A 21,410-nucleotide genomic window follows, 5' to 3' on the forward strand; every position below is an offset into this window, starting at 1 on the left:
TGCAAATAGTCATGAAGCAGGGCACATTTATCTGGGTAGAGGAATATGGAGATTCCTGGATTATTCTAACAATGAATCAAGTTTGGACTCTATGTTAGTTTATGTAAAGAATATGAACATCTTTGTCTATTGATAAGCCTCTCCTAGCCTTGTTAACACATTGTGCTTTTTAAAAACAAAGGGCTGGAAGATGAGGATGTACCATATTTTTGAACCAGCAGTAGAAGGGCATTTGACTTGCATTCACAATTCCCCCTGGCTTTAAAATATTCTGATTCATACAGTAGATATAGGAATGAGGGTGGGTGGGGGACCAAGGGAGTTAAATTTAAAGAAAAAAAATCAGCAACTTCAAATAATAAAATCTGATTACCCTTAAACATGTCACATAACAGTCCTCGTTTGACAACACAGAAACTATTACAGAAGATACTTCCAAATTCTGAACTGTACGATGATGACCTTTTATTCTGAGCAATTGGAAAGTTGTCAATGGGGGTGGGAGGGGATCAGTTTGTTCTGGTAAATTTTAAGTGGGTCCATGACTGTGACATCTTCCTGATGTGGTATAAAGTGGCACTCAGTAGCCATTAACAAATGAATTCACATTTGTTTTAATGGGATTGGTTTTGTTTTCTGATTGATGATAGATTCACTAAGGAACTCAGCTAAAGCCTGAGAGAAAAGTCCTCACTACCTATATTTTCAAGACTGAAAACATGCTAGATGGGAAGTAACTTTGAAGAAGTAACTTGTTTCTGATATGTATTTATCAAATATAATTCTGTTTATTTTTCAGACCCAGATAATTTTAGTTATTAAATATGCTTATGAGATAGAAAACTGTTGATTTCAATAGAGCATGCATTCTTCTATTTTGATTTTTTTTTACTTATGATTTATTGAATGACATTCTTGTATAGCTATATTTTAGAAACACAAACAGTTGCAAACATCTAATGATAATATCTGCAAGAAACTGGAAAAAACGTTAAGATACCATTTTATACACTGTGGTCTGTAATAATGATTTTTAGTTCAATTTTGTCCCCATGTCTTATGCCAAGAAAGACTGATTTATAAAGCATGTTCCCCTACCCAGAACCAGATAATACTGGAGATAATTACTATGCCTGGTTAGAGTTTAAGAGCAATTTCCTGAGGCACCACTTGTAAAAGTGAAAGAACATACATTGGAATGAGTACTGGTTGGCTATATATTAAAAGGAAAATAAGGAATTGGTGCACTGAACCCATTTTTCAATATCAGTTTAAATAATACATCATCCTGAAGATCTCATAGAACCCTTCAATGTGTGATTTTATTATATGGATACATAAACTTTTTAAACTTTTGTTTGTTTTTGGCATATAGAAAAACCAAATCAATTATAGTCCAATTACATACAATTTATTTGCAAATATCAGTGCTTTATCAGCCCAAAGTAAGAGGTAATAAGATCTAAAGCACAATTTGGATTTCTCCTAGAAACCAAACTATATTTTTAACATCAAATAAAGAGAAAATTGTTACCTGTGTTAATAAACATCTTATTATATTTAACATTTTAAAAGAACACTGAAAATGGCAAGAACATCGTTTTATTTTACTTTTGAAAGAAATCCATTAAATTTTAAAAGAAAATTAATTTTGAAGATTTAACACATAATTCAACTTAAAAAAAAAGAAAGAAAAAGATGCTCTTTTAGCTTAAGGTAGACCAGTATTAGGTTCATTTAATCTTGTTTTAGAAAACTACCGTGAACTATTCTTCACATATTTTTAGGGTCTCTAAATTTATCCATGCCTTAGGAATGATATTTTCTTCTTATGAAGCTGGAAAAACCAAATGAGGGAGTGAGCAGACCTTTGGCAAATTAAAATAAAAAATCAATTAACTAGTTTAGGCCATTGTTTGGGTTTTTTAAAAACATCATTTTTAACTCATTTATATTTGAATAATTAACTTGGATAAATCTTTAGTTTCAATTACTTGATTTACCAAGGGAAAATTTTAAAAATATAGATATTCTTTAACAACCCTAGATGCTTAGTACAGAGAAGATGATGTTATAGTATGGGAGGATTTAAAAAAACAAAAGCTTTTCTCTCTTTCTAGATTAAAGAAACAAAAGGCAGATAGTTTTTAATCTAAATATCTATTAGAAAACAAATATATTTAAAGCAATGAGTAACAACAAATCCCATTAAGTATTAAACATTTTAGTTATTAAATATGTTCAAATAAGGGTTCCTAACACTTCTGCACTGCAGAAGCACACTGATTATAGAGCTCAGACTGTTATGTTCTCATGTCAGTTTATTTTTGGCATAAACGTATCTAAAGTCACATCTAAATAAATGTGATAATAGATAAACCATTAGTAACTTACTGTTGATTGATTCCTAAATCTTTCACAAACTATCATTATCTGATTGACATATCCTTAGGGTGAATACTTTTATGAACCCTTGCTTTTACACCAAATACAACACTGAATCAATCTTCTTTAAAGTTAGTAGTGCTAGTAAAGTTATTTAAAACTGAATTCAAAACTGTTTCTGTTTCTATTGGCACAATAAAAATTAACATTTTGTAAGTAAACTGTTTTGTATCAAAAGTTAGAAAATGAAATGGCACATATAAAACAGGTTTTGATGAGAATAAGCAATCATTTATAATGGAGCCTTTTCAGTACATGATGTCTGTAAGCACCCTTTCATGGGTAAAGTTTCCCTTTGTAATTGCTAGAAGTTTCCCTTTCCAATGTGTAGAGAACACAGAGAAATACAGTCTTATGGTATTTTCAAAGATATCCTATAGAAAACATTACAGTTTTAAACTTTTTTTTTTAAAAAAAGCAAAAAACAAACCCAATATCATTTTTTCCCTTGTGTATAGTACACATTCATGAATGTCCATTAGGCACAAGGGAAATTGTTTACACCACACAAGGAACTCTCTAATAGTGAGATTATCAAACATGGTGAAATGACCGATGGGTTCCATTCAGTGAGCAAGAGGAAAACAAATGCAAGAAGATTTGTTTTAATCACTAAACATCGCAGATTTTAATTTTTAAAAACAATGTTTGTAAACTTGCCCACAAAAGCTGGGTAGTATTAGCCAGTAAGGCACTTTGTCAGCAGACGAAGTAGTAAAGGCTGGATGATTGGCAATTTGCTTAACAGGAAACATTCTATACTAAAGACAGCAAAGACTGGAGTGGGTGGTCCTTTTACTTGTTTACTGTCAAACAGGAGTGGGGAAAGCCCTAAAAATGTTTATTTCACTTTGTTTACCAATTTTCCCTGCAGAAGAAGTCTTTTAGTTGTCATCTTAAAAATATATTAGGAGCTATCAATTTAATAGTGTACCCTTTTTTCAATCTAATATCTAAAAGAATATTAACACAGTAGATGTATTTTCAAAACATCCAAGCCACTCTTATTTAAAAATGAATTACAAAACAAAAGATCTTAGTATAAAAATGTTCCATGTTATTAACAATTCCCTTGCAACTTCTGATGGCTTCACATTATTACAATATAAGCTTTGGTATAAAACATGCAAATGCAAGCCAACAAGGTTGTGAATACAGTGTCGCCAAACACAAAGCACTTATGAAACAAGTGTTGCGCAGACAGCAGATTCGGGAAGATAACACGCAGCAGGATGACCAGTTCGTTCTTCTACTGGTTCTTATTTATCGCTCTCCATCAAAATCTTCATCAGAGATTGACTCACGAAATAGGGTCTTATTTTAGAACCTTCATTTCGTTCTAAGTCGTCCACTAGGAGGAAGAATGGCACAGAGTTAAGTATCAAAGAAAAACTGTAAGAGAAGTAACATCGCCATCTGCTGCATACTTGTTTTATAGCAATTCACAATATCACTTTTTTTAAAACAGTTAATCAACGTTTTTGTAAACATAGGTATGAAAAAACAATCAGCCCTTGTTATCATGATAGCAAAATATTAGCTCATTCTGTCTAACAGGTCAGATTTTGCCAATATGGAATGTCTGTCAGTTGCACGGTCAAGGAAATAACTTTTACTTTCTTTTTCTCCATTTACTTCCTAAATTACCATATTGGTTCAAGATATTGTTGTTTTGACACCAACAACATAGACAGTACAGCTTTGAAAGATAACATTTGTACAATTTTAGTGAACGGTATTTTCAGATCCCTCAAATGAAGGTTTTGAGAAATATTGCTCTGTTTTTACAGTTATTAGTTTACTTGTTCTGTAAGACAATGGCTTCTAAATTTCTTTTCAAAAAAAAATGCTCATTTTTACTCTAAGCATTTCAGTTACACAAAGAACTAATAGAGAATATCTTTCTGACTAGGAATAAGCCAATAATACAGTTAAACAGGCAACTGTTTTTTACAGGTTGACTTAAATTTATTCAAGTGATTTTTCCAACTTTTATGTGTGTTGGGATCAACTAGAGAAGTTCATATATTTGAAGGTCCTTGTTCAAGCACAACATATCATAATCACTTGGATAGGGCAAGGGCATCTATCTGTATTTATAACAAGTTCACTGATAGAGGTTACTGTTTTACTAGCTCTTTGTTGTGGCCCTTGTATTATTGAACAACAAAGTAATAGTAAAAATCTAGAAAGATAAGCAATCACTCTTTTTTGCATTATGCTTCAAGAAGAATGAAAATTAAGATTTTTTTTTTTTGGCCAAGAAGTGAGGCCAGGTGACTTTTGACTACAATACTCTTAAGAAAGAAAGCTAAGAACAAGTTGCTGGTCCATAGGATGGATATTTTTAAAATCTTTTCTATTCATTGGCTACATACTATTAAGCTGCCATAATAAGTCTAAATCTAGCTTCCTACACTTCAGTGTAATTAAGTAAGTTAGTATTTATAGTAATGTGTAACACAACAATACATTTATGACTCTCTTCTTGGATATGCAGATCATGTTCCAATCAACATGTCAGGTCAACGTGTTCCATTCAGCCAATATTTAGATAATCCTTGTAGGAAAGCTTAGTGTAAAAGCCAAAAGGATGCCAACTGGTTCAGTGATTCTCTTGGGTTACATTTTTACACTGTTAGCCGCATCATATGCATTTGCACAAGGAGGGGCAGGCAGGTATATGAGCATCTGAATCATACTTTGCTCTGTTGTGCAAGACATAGGCATGGCTTACCAGAAACCGGCTTTTTGCTCTGACCAGCCGCAGTGGAGGGTGACAATAACACTTCTCTTAAGCCCTGGAGAAAGAGATTTCCTAACCTGGAGCATGTCCATTGTAAAGGTACCAGATGAGGTACCTAATGGAGGACCAGTATCATATTTCCTTAGGGTAAATACTGAAGTGTCTTATTTATCTTTTCTCTTTCCTCACTGAAGGTTGAGCTAAATTTTAACCTTTTGTAGAACAAAGCCACATAATCCTTATAATCTAGAAATATAGGTATTATCATGACAAGAAAAATCACTTGTCTAAAGCAAATCCATATTAATTTTATACATGGTTGGAGTAGGAAATTCTGGCTGGAGACGAAAGGCCTGAGTTACGTGGCAATTTCAGTTCAGAATATTCTCCTGGTTATTGGAGGCTCATATTATTGGAAATGACATTCTAGAACTCGGATTTGACTTCAATATAATTTCACTAAAACAGAATGGACTGTGAAGGTTCTTCACTACCTTCACCCAGTAATGTTCTGTAGAACTTGTGTGACAATAACATCTAGATGATTGTTCTGGACTTGACTCACATACCGAAATATACTTTTTAAGGAACCATTAATACACACTTAATCACAGTTTGGAGAGTTGTCCACCAGCTTGAACAATATAAATAAAAACCGTAGCACCATATTTACAAATTTAGTACCTTATGCTGGTTAACTATAAACAATATTTTTATGGCTAACTAATTACACATTTATAGTGCTTTCAAAAGTTGCATGAATATCCTTTACAAATATACACTTATAAAAAGAAAGGCTATCAAAGTGCTGTAATGGAAATAGCACACCATTATAAAAGTTATTAAAACACTTTCTGCTATAGATTTTTAAAAATGATTGACATTAACACTTTGCTCTTCGGCTAGGACCACAGTCTATAAAGTAGACTACTTCACAGAGGTCACTGTCCTCAAGAGTCTGACACTTCAGATGGTGCCAAGTGCTGACTTTTTAGAAAGAGCACGGAAATTTCACATTACCCCAAAGCAACATTTTCAAATTACACTTGGCCTAGTTTACAAAACTTCAACTTAAGTGTGGGTGGCACTGCTGGGAGAGTTTCTACTCTGCCTCTGGGGAGCTGGATGCTTCTTGATCAGAATCCCATGAAGGTTAGGGGATATGAAGTAGGGCTTTTCTGCAGATCCATCATTTCTTTCCAGATCTTCACCTGTGAATGCAGCAGCCAAAGCGAGGCAAAAGCAGCAAGCAGCAGAACAATCATACACATTTTTATAAATTGGAGAATCGAACAGGGAAAAATCAGAGAAATCAGAATTAGTCAAATATAAGAGAGATTAACACAGTTAAGTCGCTGATGCTGGACAAGGCGAGAGGCCCCCACTTCTGCCCAGAAGCATTGGCCCTTCACACTAGTCCTCTCCACTCCCCAAAGAAATTTATTCAGATAGTTTCAAAGTTAACAAGGCTATCCATGTCAATGGTTATCTTTAAATACTATGACTGTTCCTTTTAGAAACTTACAAAGTGCCACATTCCTGGGGATGAAGTTGAATAAGAACTATATTAATTGTGTGATAAATGTAGAATAATAGTTGGATCTCAGAATTTAAAGTCACTTTTAATAGTAGTCCATATACTGATGTTGCAGCTTCTTCAAGCTGAGGCCCAGGGGTGTAAAATAGCTGAATGTGATCTGGGAGGCAGTGAGGAAGAGAGGGCCAGGTTCTGGATGTCTAGGCCAACTCTCATCCTACTGAACTATAAAGCTCCCTCCCCTAAATCCTTGTGGTCGACCTCAGATTACATTTCAAGGCGAATGCCAGGGTTCACGGACTTCTCTCCTATGTGAATTTACCTTCCTCTTCCCTTGCTCAAGCGAATAGGAAAACGATGGCGCTGTCACTGACCCACCTACTGGGTGGCTGGGGGGAGCCTCAGAACTATGATCAGCAGCTAGGAGAAATTTGCATGGGACCAAGTTTCCAGTGAATATATATGATTCACAGCACAGATTATCTAGATTCTTTGGGGAACAGCTGGATTTTTATATTAGAACTCGCAGTGACCTTCCTTACACACAAAATGAAAAAGCTAGGAAGGAACATGATAGACAATGCACATTTCTGTTGTTGTTGTTGTTGTTTTTCTTGTCCTTAACCTTATTTCTATATAATATCACATGTTATATATCTGTATCATTTTTACCCTTGAGGTAGCAAGCCTGATCTGGATCATGAATAATGATCTACCACTATTATTGTTTCCCAACACTATTATCAGTGCTTTGTAATGTTACAAAGATGCTATGTTTCCATTAGTAAAGGGTTTACAAGTGATTGGCATTTTTTTTAAAAAAGCATCAGTTTTCTGGAAACTAGCATAATGGATATGAAAAGATATATAAAAAACAAAAAGTATTCAAAACAACCAGAATTTGGCTGAGGGTATCACTTAAGAAGAAACTCTCCAGAGTATGATGCTGCCTCTCATAATAACTGGGAGGGAAGAGGAATACCACCAAGTTTCCCTTGTTCTCTATTATCAGAGACAATAGTCTTTGAAAAAGAAACTGTGTCAACATACACTGTATTGAATAAAACTGACATTACACTCATCTTCAAGAAGTTGGGAATCTATTAATAAATATAGATGGAAAATACGTTGTTTTAATTTCCTAAGTTAAAAGTACACTGACAAATTTTAAATCAACATTATTAGCCTAAGCTTTCAAAGACTGAGTACTGGTAGGTTCTAGACATTTCCTAAGATAAATTTTAAATTACAAGAATAAAGAAGATCATAGATAGATCTCCAAATAGTGCCTATGATGAGCATCTGAGATGACAGAGCCCCTTCTCTATGATAGCTGAGGCACAGCCTAAGGACCATATGCCTTCTTCCATCCCATGACAAAGCTGGAATTGTCTCATGTTTTCTAAATATGACTTTTCTTTTTTAAAACAATACAAAAAACAGAGATACTAGTAAAATATTAAACTTTTCTGTTCCATTTACAGCCAGAGGAAAGGCTAAGTGGTACACAAAGATTCTCTGATTTCTTTGTCCAGTTATTTAAATTACTTCTTAACATGTTCAGAAAGAAAAAAAAAAGGTCATTATTTTCTAGGAGATTTTTCTTCACATATTTTACCTTATAATCATTATATCCTCTCATGATCCCAGTGTGAAATTGATGCTGTAGGTTACTCTATAAAAATACTGATAGTTTTATACACATGGATTGCTCAGTAATGCCCTGTACAAAAATAAGTTTTCTCTGCTCTTTTAAGAGCAACATGTCAGAGACATCATCTCTCCGGGTATATAACTGTATGCCTAATGGATTCTGTTATCTCACTGGCTGACCCTGCCTTCTCTAGGTTTGCCACAGAGATGTCACTGAAGGTGAAAGCCAGATCAAAATCCTGATGGGCACCAGGTTTTCTGGGTTATTATTTTACATGAGGTGCTAATATAAAGCATTTGAGGTGCTAATATAAAGCATTTGTTCTGTGTATGCGAATTGCACATGCCATCCAGGGGCTCAGTGGTGAAAGAGGCATTGAAATTCTTAAGGTTCTAAATGGATCCAACCACTTCCCCTATATCCATGTGTTATGCTGTTACATTGTATGAGTTGACAGTAGGATTTTTGAAACTGTTGCCATCTTGGCTTTACAAGTGATCTCCTCAAAGAATTCCCAAAACCCAGTGCACAAAATTCAGTTACATCCTGAGTTCTGTTCACAAAGCACATCAGAAGTCCATCACTGTTGTGAGTTTGAAAATATATTAAGAACTGAAAAATTAATTTCATGCTAGTACCCAGCCATGACCCAAAACATTCATTTTAGTAGATGACTTTCTTGTGCTTGGTAAACTGTTCTCTCCACTGTTGAAGTTCTGTTTTGTTTCACTCTCTTTCTCTCTCTCTTTAATTTTTATTTTTGTGAGTGTGGGTGATTTTGTATTTTCCCCACAGTTTACTAAGGTATAGTTTCCCCAGCTTTATTGAGGTTTGATTGACAAATAACAAATTGTATATATTTAAGGCATGGAGTGTTCTGATACACATACATATTGTGGTGTGGTTATGGAAATCAAGCTAATTAACATATCCATCATCTCACATAGTTATCTTTTTTGTGTGTGTTTGGTGAGGTTGATTGAGATTTCTCCTAGCCAATTCCAAGTATATAATATAGTTTTCTTAATTATGATGACCATGGTGTACATGAGATTTCCAAACTTGTTATCCTGCAACTGCAATTTTGTTCTCATTGAAAAAAAATTTCCTTGGGTTCCTCACCCCTTGGTTCCTGCTCTGCATTCTTCTCCTTTCTTGAGTTTGCATTCTTAGATTCTATATATAAATGAGATTAAGTAGTATTTGTTTCTCTGTCTCTGGGTTATTTCCCAGCTGTTAAGGTTTAAAGAGTATATACTAAGCAATATCTCCTTCCAAATAAATACTGCTTTGTGCTTGTAGCTGGGTAATAACAAACCCACAAATCAGCTAGAAATGTGGGTCCTCACCTTCTCACCTGTCAGTTATCCAGGAAGGGGGGAAATACACATACTGAATACTTACAGAAGCAGAGAAAAATTGTTTCAACACACATTGAATAGACGCTGAAGCACCCCTTAGCAATTAGATAAGATCCAAAAATGACAGTCTGAAATGGATAGAGAAGAAAATCAGCATATCATTGACTTTGTCCAGAACAACAATGCAGGTGAAAATGAAAGTTATGGCAAAGAAGCTTTGAAGTAACTCTGTTAGATTTCAAAGTAGAGACCAAAAATATTAATAATGCTTTTGTGTGACTTAAAGAAAATGTACTAGATTGCCTATCTGTCTTTTCTCTGCTGTCCCAATGCCTATCCCAAATATCCCAGTTTTAGGATACAGCATACCAAGTCAGTAAAGCAAAGGGATTAAAAGCACATACTCCCTGGGTTTGAATCACTGCTCAGGGGCTCAACAAGTTAACCTCTCTGGGCCCCTTATATTAAACTGGCAGTAGAGAAGACAAGAATGTGGGTAACAACAGCATTTATTCTATAGGGATGAGTGAGGTAATACATTATAACAGAGACTCCAAACTTCACCCAGATATCTTCCAGTTGCCTCATCATCTATCCAGATGTTGGGATAATTCAGAAGATTTCCTGACCAGGAACTGCTCTGCCCACAGGGAACCACTTCACTCCCCTAAGGGCAGTTCATGGCTGCCAGGTGCCTGGTGAGATTGATGAAGGCCCAGATCCTTTGCCAGAATTTAATTGTAATTATGTCTGTGGTCTCAGCTATGACTGCAGCAGAGGTCAGCTTTTTCTGTTGCCCAGACCTGCCCTCCTGGCTTTCTTACAAATGTACCTTAGCAGAGAACTAATAAAAAACTTTCTACATGAATTTCTTTGTCTCAACAGTTGTTTTCATCTCTAAAGCAGAATGGAGGTTAGCACAAAGTTAGATCGATAATGTTAGCTGTCATTTTGACTGCTCTTTTTTTTAAAAAAAAAAAAAATTCCCTATCTCTGATAAATCAGATTCAACAATACTCAGCTGCTATCAGCTGCTATCGACTGAATTGTGCTCCCCTCAACCCCAATTCTCATGTTGAAACCCTAATCCCTGATGTGATGGAATTGGAAGATGAGTCTTGTGGGTAATTAGCTCAGAAGAGTGGTACCTTTATAGAGGGATTAATGCCCTTATAAGAAGTGACATGAAAGACATCTCTCTCTCTCTCTCTCTTCCTCTCTCTCTTTCCCCACCACATAAACCAACAGTAAGGTATCCATCTGTGTACTAGGAAGAGGGCCTCCAGAAATGGAATCAAGTAAGAATAAATTTCTATTGTTTAAGTCATCCAGTTTATGGTACCTATAGCAACCTCAGCTGACTAAGACACCAGTTCTTACCAGCAATGGTACCCAGTAGTAATTTAAAGATGTTGGTCCTTGTATAATCGTTGGTATTTTTTGTGTGAAGATCAAGAAGGCCAGGATACCTACATTTAAAAGGCAGAACACATATATTATGCACTTACAAAAGCGGTAACTTTTTGCAGCAGAGCATTTTCCAAAGCATCTTTTCAACTTTTTATTATTTTTTAGTAGTAGTACTTACCTATAAACCCAGAAATTAGAATTTTTCCCAGGAACAATATAAAGTGTGTAACTTCATCTGTAACTGCAACTCTGAGTATCAGAAAAAAAGAAAGTATAACTTTATGTTTAAAATGCACTTGTTACTTGAAATTTATGAGTAAATAATTCATGAGTTCTTTTTAATGTCTTTGCTAAAATTTCATTCCACAATCATTAAATAAAGGAAATAAAAGTAGAACCCAGAGACAAAATTCTGACTTATTTTTAAATGAAATAAACAGAAGATGGCATTGTAGGCCTGTCGGGTATCATGCAATCTGAGGTGTCAGCCTCTCCTCTCCCTTCTCTCTCTCTCTCTCTCTCTCTCTCTCTCTCTCTCTCTCTCTCTCTCTCTCTCTCTCTCTCTCTCCTCACTCTCTCCCCGCCCCCTCATTGAGGTTATAGACACTCTGAATCCGGAAAATGCTGTATTTGTTCTCCAATTTTGTTCACTCAGTCTCCATCAATTTTGGGAGAGGATATGGTCAGTGATAAGATGACAATGTGGTTCATCTGGGGAATTTCTTAAGCAAAAGAGATAATAAAAATGAACAAATAGGGGCTGGGATTGTGACTCAGTGGTAGAGGGCTTGCCTAGCACGTGTGAGGCACTAGGTTCAATCCTCAGCACCACATAAAAATAAATAAATAAAACAAAGATATTGTGTTCACCTACAACTAAATTTTAAAAAAAAAGAACAAGTGCCAGTGTATATAAAAATCTAGGTGGATGATGAAAAACAATTCTAGGATATGAAAAGAAATTAGTGATGTGAGAGAGATTTAAATCTATCAAAGTAACAATCTTGCCTAACAAGGCTACCAATACTTCAAATAACATATGAAGGATATAAATAACATATGAAGAATATAATGCTCAGGTTCATCAAACTGTTGCAAGTTTCAACCTGATTACTTACTTTATAATGTTTCTCATCAGCAGATTGAAAGCATCTCTTGTTGATATGCAGAAGTTTTTCCCGTATATTGCAATCTGAGGAAGACAATTGATACTATTCTTGAGTCAGTAGCATACTCTGACACCACCAACAGACAATCCAATGATAGGAAAACAGATATTTTTTCTGTCATCCATACTGATGCCCTCCTCCTTCCAACATATGGGTTTGTGGGAGGCATGAGGACTGTGTGTTCCTCAACTCTGCAGAGTCCTCAGGGTCCCTGACATGATAATGTCCTTCACTTGCCCCAGACCCTGAACTCCAGGGGTTAGACTGCCTCCTACAGATGCACGTCTTTTTATCAAGTTTCAGATAAGGACCACTGTCCTTGGAATGTTTTGGATGGACTAAATATTATAGTCTTTACATCAAAAATTGCTCAAATCCAATGTCTTTCCCTGTATTTGATTTGCTGATTAAAAGACTCAACAGAATACACTCACTGGAGGTAAATGAACAATTATTTGAAGCTCCATGACTATTTGAATCCCTTCTCCAGACGCCTTTGTCACTGTGATAATAAGCGAGTGTCATATGGTAGTAGCTTCTAAAATTTAAGAGGATTAAATTTCTGAATCCCCTCTTAAAAAATATCTTTAGAAGTCGTCATATTCCCATGAGAAATACATAACAAATTCAGTCAAATACTGTAAATACCTACACATTTTAACACAAGATTCACAAAAAATCATGAGGCCCTCCTTTCTTCAAATTATGTAAATCCCATAATTAGAAACATATTTTCTTCTCAGAGTGAAACATCAACAAAGTTCTCCACCTACTCCTTCAAAGACCACAAAATGGTTTTCAATCTAGCACCCTTTTAAGTTCCAGTACTTACACTCTCAAAAAAGATATTGAAGTTAACTATATCCCTAATAGTACTATATAATTAAGATCCTGTCTCAACTACAGAAGCACAGCCCTGCATCTCAGGTTGGATTCACAAACCCTTTTATCAACATGGCGATTAGTTCAACTGCATTATGTAAAAGTGCTTTAAAGGGAGCAGCATAGATCTGGGGTTGGGTTTGTAAGCAGTAGCTTAGTAAATTAAAAAAAAAAAAAACACCTACTTACCATAATATAGGCATTTCTGTTTAAAAACTTTACCATTTTTTCCAAACACCAGAAACAGCATGTCAGGCAGCATTGTAGAAATTTGGAAATGCTGTTTTGGGCTTCTGTGAGAAGGAGATATTTTAATCTATTAATGATTTGTTTCTGAATCCTATGATTCAAAATAAATAATAATATTTAAATAAATAAATAATATGGTAAATAAAAAATGTTAAAAATGGGCCTTACATTTTTTATTGTGGCAAAATAGACATAAAATTTGCCATTTTAATTATTCTTACATTTACAATTCAGTGGCCTTGAGCACATTTACAATGCTGTGCAACCATCACACAACCCATTTTCAAAACTCTATCATCTCAGACAGGAATTCTATAAGCATTCAACAATTACTCCTTGATGCCCACCTCCCACAGCTTCTTGTAATCTCTATTAGACTTTCTGTCCATAAGAATTTGCCTCTTTGGGGTCCTTCATAAGTGGGATCATAAAAAATGTGTCATTTTTGTATCTTACATATTTCACTTAACATCATGTCTTCAAGCTTCATCATTTCATTAGTTTTTAAGACTGACTACTATTCCATTGAATGTATTCAACAAATTTAACTTTTGCCACATCTGTTAAAGGAAATTTGTATCGTTTCCATCTTTTGACTATTGCTAATAATGCAGCTATGAACATTGTTGTGCAAATATCTTTTGAAGTCCTCATTTTCAATTTTTTGGAAATAAGAGGAACTTCTGGATGAATTGTAAATTCCATTTTTAACTTTTGAAGGAACTGCCATACTGTTTCCAACAGTGGTTGTTGCTCCATTCTCACCAGTGATATACAAAGGTTCAATTTCTCTACATTCTCATCAACACTTTAATTTTCTGTTCTTCTTGTTGTTTTGATAGCCATTCTAAGGAGTGTGAAAATAATTTAATTGTGGTTTTAACTTTGCATTTTACAAATAGTGATATTGAGCATCTTTTCATGTCCCTATTGGCTATTTATGTATCATTTTTGGAGTAATGTCCATTTAAGCTCTTTGCCCATTTGGAACTATTCTTTTCTTTTTTGCTGTTGATTTGTAGTTGCTCTTCATATACTCTGGAGATTAATCCTTTATCTGGCATATTATTTGCAAATATCTTCCATGGTGAGTTGTTGCTTCATTTTCCTATAGTATTTTTTGATGCCCAAATATTTTTAATTCTTTTTATTGATTCATGGTAATTATACATAATAGTGAGATTCATTATGCCACATTCATAGGATTTGATCAATCATTCTCCGGTACCTTCCTTTTCCCTCTCCTTCTTCCCCTCCTGGATCTACCTACACTCTATACTAATCTCCCTTCTATTGTTTTTATTATTATTTTATTTACAGCATTATAATTATATATATTGATATATAAGTGGGATTTATTTATTATGGTATACTTATACATAAACATAGCATAATTTGCTAGATTTTGTTCCAAAACTTTTTTTTTTTCCAAATTTTGGTACTTTCTCAGGTCCTTCCTGCCTCCCCGCCCCCCCACCCTTTGTACTCGACTATTGCTTGTCCTTAATTTTGAAGTCGTATTTATTTACTTGGCCCATGCTTTTAGTGTGATAGCTATGAAATCATCACCAAATCCAATGTCATGAAAATTTCTTCCTATGTTTGCTTTCAAGAGTTTTATAGTATTAGCTGTTATGTTTAGCTCTTTGATCCATTTTGAATTAATTTTCATATTTGGTGTATGGTGAGGGTCCAACTTCATATTTTTGCATGTGGATATCCAGGTTTTCCAGCACTAGTAGTTGAGAGTCTAATTTTCACAGCAAATGGTTTTATATGTGAGGGTTTATTTCTGAAATCTCTAGTCTATTGCAGGCCTTCATATCTATCTTATGCTAATTCTACACTGCTTGAATTACTAGAGCTTTGTATTAAGTTTTGAACTAATTTTGAATAGTTGTTCCTTTTCAAGGTTGTTTCAGTTATCGTTTAAGGTAGATTCTAAACACAGTTCCTGTGTTTGAACTCTGTGTATCGTATTAAAGGCTCTGTCAGTGATATTCACATTCATATTTTCAATCTAACCTGACCTGATCCCTAGGCTTGGAACTGCGTACCTGACATCACTACGCTTCACATCAGTGACACGATTAAAATAGATTTCTTAATCTTGCACTCTTTTTAATTTGCTTCTCACGTCTTTATAAATAGGACCACACACTTTCCCCCCCCTCTTTTCTTCACCAGTGCCCCTCCCTTTCCTGGCATTGGATCCTCTGGTGGCAAGTCCTATTGGGTTGTTCTTCAAAATGTTTTCCAAATGTGACCATTTCCATCTTTACTACCCCAGTCCAAGTTAGTCATCAAGCCTCTCCCTACCCCCTAGCTATTCTTTTCACAACAGTCAGGAAGTCTGAAATAAATTCTGAAATCTTACTTTTAAGTTGGCTGTCCATGTATTCTAGGACCATTTTAAATATTTGAATTAATGAAAGAATTAAAGCTCCAAATGCTAGTGATCCTGTGTGATATCTAGACAAATAAAACAAGAATAAAAGTTTAAAATAAGCTTAAACTCTTAACTATCTGGTTACTATTCAAACAATTTTCACAGGAAAAAGGGATCTGCAGAAGAAAGAGATTTTATTCACATGGAGGGACATCTCCACAGAAGGTTTTAAACCATATACATCTCTCTTGTCCTTCATCTATCAACAGTCTATTCTCAAAAAAAATAGACAGTTTGACCTGATCAGTGAAGATACAGAGCCAAGTTAATCTTTAATCTTTCATTTGGTGTTCTCTTTTATTTCTTCCCATCTTTAGGAATTTATGGGATTTAGAAGAATATTGGCCTGGGTAGAGACTGTAAAACCATGACTATGAAAACAGACAAGCCAATGGCTGTCCATAAATATTAAACCCCACTCTTAACCTCATTTTTACTTTGCCACTTGAAGCAACTAGCCAAGACTGAAATATGAGCATACTAAATATAACTGAGGATAGGGGTAAAGGAGCTTAACATTGGAGCTTACCGTAAAGCGTATCCAAATGCAGTAAAAAGTGGAAATGGTGGAATATCATCGGGTTTTTTCATGGCCCAGTAATAAGCAGCAAAGGCACCAGCAAGGGAACACTGACCCAATGCAATGACAAAGTTTACAAGCCAGATAAAGACAAATAGATTGTATATATGGAAGGTATTGATGTACTCATGGTACAGACTCTTTCCACCACCATAGAAAGCAAAGTTACAATGAGCTCCCGGGCAAACTTTGGGAATTTCTGTTGTATTAAAACTCTGTACTCAGGAAAAAAAAAAAAAAGAAAACAAAGCACAAGAATAAATTCCACTTTAAAATAACATCTCCCTGCCTTTTTGTCTTTTGTAACTCCCAAATAGTATGTCTTGTTTTTTTTTCTATATTAGTTTTTGCTGTTACTCCACCATTTTCTATTAGATCACTTTATATAATTCTTTAATGAGCCCTGGAAAGTACCTAATTTTCAATCATATGCTCATCACTTTGCAGCTACTATAATTTCACATTTATTAGTGTTTTGTTGGCCATAACAGCCTCTTGAATTTATGATAGAACAAGAAAACTCAGGAAAAAAAGTGATAGTGCTTTCTCTCCAGTATTCCTACCGTTTTCAATGCTCTCCTCCTTAACAGTTGACCCACCCTCCAAATAGTTATTGTTGCATTTGTGCATTGAAAACTCCATTTCAGGATGAATACAACTGCAAGATGAAATGCAGTAGAACTCTGTAATGAAGTAAGTACTGAAGAGAATTTCTTCTACTTACCTCTGGTTCACAGATTTTATTTGAATAGATACATGGCTCATCTGTGGCTGTAACTGTGTACATAGGTATTCCTGATGTAGCCAAAAAACTGAATGGACTCTATTAAGGAAAAAAAATTTTGCTGGGACATTGAAAATAGACAAGAAAATAACACAGATAACTCTAAAGTTTATGGGGAGATGAACTTCAATATCTTCTAATATTTTAATAATTCATTACTTATCACACCTAAGTTAATATAACCTTCCCCCCCCCCAACTCTGAGTGGCTCCTAAAAACAGTGAAATATAAAGGACTTCTCTTTGGTTATGTGAGGCCAAAAGAAAACAAGTCTATCACATGATTTTTTTTTTTTAAGGAGAAATTAAAACAATAGACAAAACATTTTAGAGCTTGGAAAAAATTTCTTTAGGATGTTCCTTGTTTTCCCAGAGAAAGAAAACACTGAAAATAAATTCCTCTTCCTGAACAGTAAATATGGACCTTTGGATTAAAGAGGTCACTCATCAAAGGATACACTGCAGTCACAACCCAGTAGGAAATGCAGATTAAGAGCAGAAAGAAAGTTAAAACTGGATATACTAATGTACTAGGAATGCATCCAATGGCTCTGAAATAAAACAAATATTTGAAATTCAATCAGAACTGTAATTTCTCAGTGAAATTTTTGTCTGTTAGAAATAGAAATAAGCCTTAGACTGAATTAATTCTAAGAACTTGATTCTTTTTTACTGATCATTCTGTTTGATTCTTATTTGGTTTTTATTTGTATTTATTACCTTTTCTTTTTAAAGTAAGTTGGGATATTCTTCCAAGAACACTGTTATTGTATCTGGTGTATAATGTATGGTTAGGAAAAACCCTGTAAGAATTTGAATAATGAAGTATAATGAGCATGCTTGATTGCTGCCTAAAGTCTCCCAAACTTTCTTCTCTGTAGTTATTTGTGTCTGGACCATAAAGTTCTGATACATTATAATCACGAGACCTATTCCTTTGTTCAGATTGTTAAACTTTTAAAGTTGGAGACCTTGAAGATTTTCTGTTAAACCTTGAAGATCTCCTTCTGAGTTCTTCCCTAATTCAAAAATACCTAGCTGGGTGCAGAGATGAATACCCGTAATCCCAGCAGCTCAGGAGGCTGAGGCAGAAGGGCTGTGGGTTCAAAGCCAGTCTCATCAATTTAGCAAGACCCCGTCTCAAAACAACAACAACAACAACAACAAAACAAAACAGGCTGGGGGTGTGAGTCAGTAGGTAAGTGCCCCTGGGTTCAATTCCTGGAACCAAAAAAAAAACAAAAAAAAAAAAAAACAAAAACAAAAACAGTAATAATAACAACAAAAAACCCCTTCTGTTATATTCAAATGAATTCATTTGCAAACATTGAGTGTTGGAAATTTACTTTTACATGATACCATTCATTCCATTTTCCTGACAAAGTATTAGGAAATTCTGCATTTTCTAACTATTTGCAACTTATTTCCAGGAAGAAATGTTCATGGTCAATTACCACCATTTTTTGCCATAGCAACCCTTCAAGTAACTCCATATCCATTTTTTTTTTCTCCTGGATAATCATTTCTTTGATTTCCTCATAGGATATGGTTTGTAAAATGTTCACTATTCTAGCTGTGCTGTTTCTAACTACTACTTACAAATGACCATTTTAGAATATGACAGAATACAGTTTGATGTACCATTTAAAAATATGATGGGAATCTTACTGCTGCAGATGCTTTGACCTGTCTCAGTTCTTTGGCATTTGTTACCTTTCCTTCACTATTTAAGCTATATTGTTCTCTCTTTTCTTGATACACTGATTTCAAGTGAACTACTGTGTATCCTTAATTTTACTTTGAATTTGCATATGCATTCATTCCAGTCTTTATTTTCCCTTGAGCAAGCTATCAACTTGTTACAGTAGTATTAGCCCTTCAATACACACACACACAACATACACACTCACACACACACACACACACACATACACACACACACACTTAGGGTCATAACAAGTGGGGCATGTTACCATGAACTGCACAATAACATACTATTTAAGAAATAAACCCAGCAAATCAGTGGTGTTCAGTGGATAATGATAGGGCAACAGTTATTGTGGGAAAAAGAGAGAGAGTTTAACCAACTGCTTGTTGACTATTTAAACCACTGGTTTCAGGTGGCACTATTATTATTATAATAATGTGGCAGTTTGGTTACAATAGTTCTTAAAGATGATTAAAAATAATTTTGGTTCTTGGTCCTTAACAACTTAGTTTCCATCGTCCTAAGTAAAGAGTGTGCTATTGGCTTTATAGGAATGTTCTCCTTGTTTCTTCCATGCATTATTCAAAAATTTAGAGTAAATGTTATCCTCAAGTGACCTTCTGGAATAGTTTATAAACTATAGGTGTTATTACCTCCCAGCATGAATTTTATGAAAGATTTAGTGTTTATTTTATAATATTTAAAAATAAAAATGGCTCTGTGTTCCTGAATCATGAGCCTTACAGAATGAGTAGTCTGGTGCTGCTAAAATTGTTCCATTAGAAAATGTTGTCAATCATATATAAATGATAATAGCATATAATTGAATTATAGAATCATGGTGATTTAAGTTCTATAAAACATCTCAACTATTAATGTTAATATATGACACAGTAAGGATATAATATAACCTGTAATATAGCTCTTATATAGAACTTTAACCTTTTATTCTTCTAATATACACTTGGTGCTCAAAAAATATTGATACATGGACAAGACAGATTGTATCCTATTTACCCTGTAATAACTGAGGATTTGTTAGCTCGGTGTGGTGGTGCACACCTATAATCCCAGCTACTAGGAAAACTGAACCAGGAGGATCTTGAGTTTGAGATCAGCCTTGGCAATTTAGAGAAACCCTCACTTAAAATTTGAAAAAAAAAATAACAATGAGCTAGGGGTGTGACTCAGGGGTAAGTGCCCCTTGAGTCAATCTTCAGCACCACAAAAAAATAAAAATAAAAAACAAAAAGGGATTGTTAGTGGTGAATTTTCTAGTAAGAGTCCTCCTGGATGGAAAATAGTTTTCTTTAAGGAGTCTTCTTAGTGAAAAAACTGTGTGGGGAGTGCAACTAGCAGTGGCTGACTTCACTGACTGAGTTTCTACAGTGAGAGCCTTACTTGCTCCCTTCCTTCAGCAGAACAATGGCGACCCGGATTCGTCTCCTGAAGGCGATCAGCAAGATGATGACAATCACTTCAACGATGATGAGTATTATCACTTAGAACAGGGGAAAAAAAAATCAATACAAAAACAAACTTCCTCCGCAAAAGTTAGACCTGTGCTTTAAGATTATTTCTGTCATTTCTGACACTTTATAATTTAAACGTGCGGCCTTTCCAAAATACCAACCTTCTGAGTCAGTTTTAACACCTGCATGATATACTAAGAAATTCAGACTAACACCTTTAGCTAGAGTTTAAACATATCAGTTGAAAAGGCTTCACTTTATCCATGAAAACATTTCACACCTCTTGTAGAAATTGAGAAATAGGCAATTAAGAAGGAAGGGTTTCCTTCCATGGTAAGAAACTATGACAGAAGAACTTTTTAGGCTGTTCACCTTGCTCCAATGTCTCTCAACTATCCTTGCTGTCAGAGCAGTCTCTTGGCTACCACATTTTTATTTTGTGACTCCACCCACCAGAGCCACCACTATTGATGGAACTGGAGTGTAAATACAATCAAAATTGGCCAATAAACATCTTAGAATCAAAACTAAGGGAACTTAGTTTAGTCCTGAAGTTTATAAGCCTCTTGAACTGAGGGTAATACAAATTCAGTGAACTGTGTCAAATCTATCTTTATGTGAAGAAAGAGAATCATCAAAGAAAGAATAACATGTATGTGTGTAAAGAAAAAAAATAAAGGGAGGGAAATTTGAGTTCTTTGGGACTTTTTCTTTTCTTGATGCGATTAAATTTGAACATCCAGCTCCTTTTTTGAGTTTGATGAGCTACTTCTATATTTTTATAATAAATAGCCCCCTCCTCCACCCCTAGAGCTTGTTTCAGTTTTTTTCTCTTTAGCTAGCTAAATTAGGTTTGTTAAAACTTAATTCTACATAATCTCAATTATCATGTCCTCAATTCTGAGATGAATATTTAGCAACAAAATTTTAGGGAAAGTAATAATTTTAATATGCATTCTGATTTC

General features: G+C 34.7%; 1 protein-coding gene across 3 annotated transcripts; it reads right to left on the reverse strand.

The window, feature by feature from the left end:
* Positions 1–1,395: 1,395 nt before the first annotated feature.
* Positions 1,396–21,376, reverse strand: LOC144373431 (choline transporter-like protein 5). Of its 3 annotated transcripts, none has more exons than XM_078036506.1 (11): positions 20,375–21,376; positions 17,724–17,816; positions 17,207–17,294; positions 16,432–16,532; positions 15,831–15,925; positions 13,394–13,497; positions 12,272–12,345; positions 11,332–11,402; positions 11,124–11,212; positions 9,787–9,871; positions 1,396–6,402 (listed from the first exon to the last, which is right to left on the reverse strand). In XM_078036506.1, exons 3-11 carry the CDS (start codon positions 17,267–17,269, stop codon positions 6,263–6,265), a joined length of 822 nt encoding a protein of 273 aa, XP_077892632.1. In that variant the 5' UTR covers positions 17,270–17,294; positions 17,724–17,816; positions 20,375–21,376; the 3' UTR covers positions 1,396–6,262. The 3 variants fall into 3 exon arrangements, with proteins under 3 accessions (XP_077892632.1, XP_077892631.1, XP_077892630.1); XM_078036505.1 differs by having other exon boundaries at positions 1,396–3,796; positions 16,432–16,697; XM_078036504.1 differs by having other exon boundaries at positions 16,432–16,697; positions 20,375–21,375.
* Between the last annotated feature and the right edge of the window lie 34 nt (positions 21,377–21,410).

Source organism: Ictidomys tridecemlineatus, unplaced genomic scaffold, assembly GCF_052094955.1.
Source record: "Ictidomys tridecemlineatus isolate mIctTri1 unplaced genomic scaffold, mIctTri1.hap1 Scaffold_3954, whole genome shotgun sequence".
Classification (NCBI taxonomy): domain Eukaryota; kingdom Metazoa; phylum Chordata; class Mammalia; order Rodentia; family Sciuridae; genus Ictidomys; species Ictidomys tridecemlineatus.